Source organism: Bison bison, unplaced genomic scaffold (genome assembly GCF_000754665.1).
Source record: "Bison bison bison isolate TAMUID 2011002044 unplaced genomic scaffold, Bison_UMD1.0 scf7180017851881, whole genome shotgun sequence".
Classification (NCBI taxonomy): Eukaryota; Metazoa; Chordata; class Mammalia; order Artiodactyla; family Bovidae; genus Bison; species Bison bison.
In genome coordinates this window covers 9718-10822 of record NW_011482454.1, presented here as the reverse complement: position 1 = coordinate 10822, position 1105 = coordinate 9718, and the positions used below count along the sequence as shown (strand labels likewise).

The 1105-nt window shown below is 47.9% G+C and overlaps 1 protein-coding gene across 1 annotated transcript in view; it reads left to right on the top strand.

Moving 5' to 3' along the window:
* Positions 1 to 1105, top strand: part of GPM6B (glycoprotein M6B) — a gene marked incomplete at its 5' end in the record, with an annotated part of 8611 nt that overhangs the window by 2065 nt on the left and 5441 nt on the right. The window contains one exon of the mRNA XM_010851718.1: positions 810 to 883. Within this exon, the coding sequence (XP_010850020.1) occupies positions 810 to 883 (74 nt within the window). The remainder of the gene's footprint in view (positions 1 to 809; positions 884 to 1105) is intronic.

Here is a 1105-nt window from a genome sequence, read left to right as displayed (position 1 = left end):
CCATAACAAAGGTAGAAGGAATAGTTTTTAAGTATTTTCCTTTCTGACCTCCTGGGAGACAAGAGAACTTGAGGTGTGTTTCATATTTAAGGGCACATAGAGGCATTAATGACAGAAAAAGCAGCAGCCGCCATGTGGACGAGGTGACCACAGAGGGGAGTTGGATACAGCAAGGACACCACAGGCTGAGCTGGCCTCACTCTGTGGGGAAGTACAGTGATTTTCCAAGCTTCCAATTGGACTTTCAATCCAAAGTAGTTCTGAGATACTTGTAAAACACAACAAAAAGGAACAGAAAAGCAAAGACATACAAAATGGAAGTGCAGATTACAGAATATAAACAAATTCCTCTGTCAAATTGCCATGAACCTTTCTGAGCATAGCCTCTCCCTTTCAGAACGGAGTCAGGGCCAACCATGGTGAAAGAGCTTGAGGAGCAAGGCCGCAGACCATGACGTTCAGGGCGAGATGTGTTTGGCTTGAGGAGGAGGAAATGCCTTATAAGGGCAGGGGTGGGGGTTGTCCTGCAGCTGTTGAACTCGAGTTCATGAATATCAGCTCAGCTAACCGAAGCATAATTTGTCCAATTATCTCATGGACTAGTTGCCTTTGTTCTTGCCCTGTTGTCCAAATAGGACTTTTTATTATTCCAGAAAGTTTCTTCTGCAGAGGGCAGATACATCAATTGTTGATGAAGAGCACAGCACGTGATTGTGTTGTAATTGCCTCTGAAAGTGGAGGGGCCCAGTACAAGCAGGGGTGCTGGCATTTGTGCTAATCACTAACCTTCTGCTGGGATTCACTTCTAGGAATCATCCCTTGGAATGCTTTCCCAGGAAGAATATGTGGCTCGGCCCTGGAAAACATCTGCAACACCAACGAGGTAGGCCCCGGCCCCTCAGCTGGTCCTAGATGACCACTGGGCACTTCAGGCTGAGGCAGAGGGTGCTCCTAGGGAGAAAGTCCACGAGGGCTCTGAGCCACCATTTTCCACCTAGACAAAGGCCCTGTCCATGGCTGAATCCAGAGTGACGGTCCTGCGCCACCAGACAGCTTTCTCTTTTAGGGATATTTGGAGAGTGATCCCAATCCTGCCCAGTCTGAA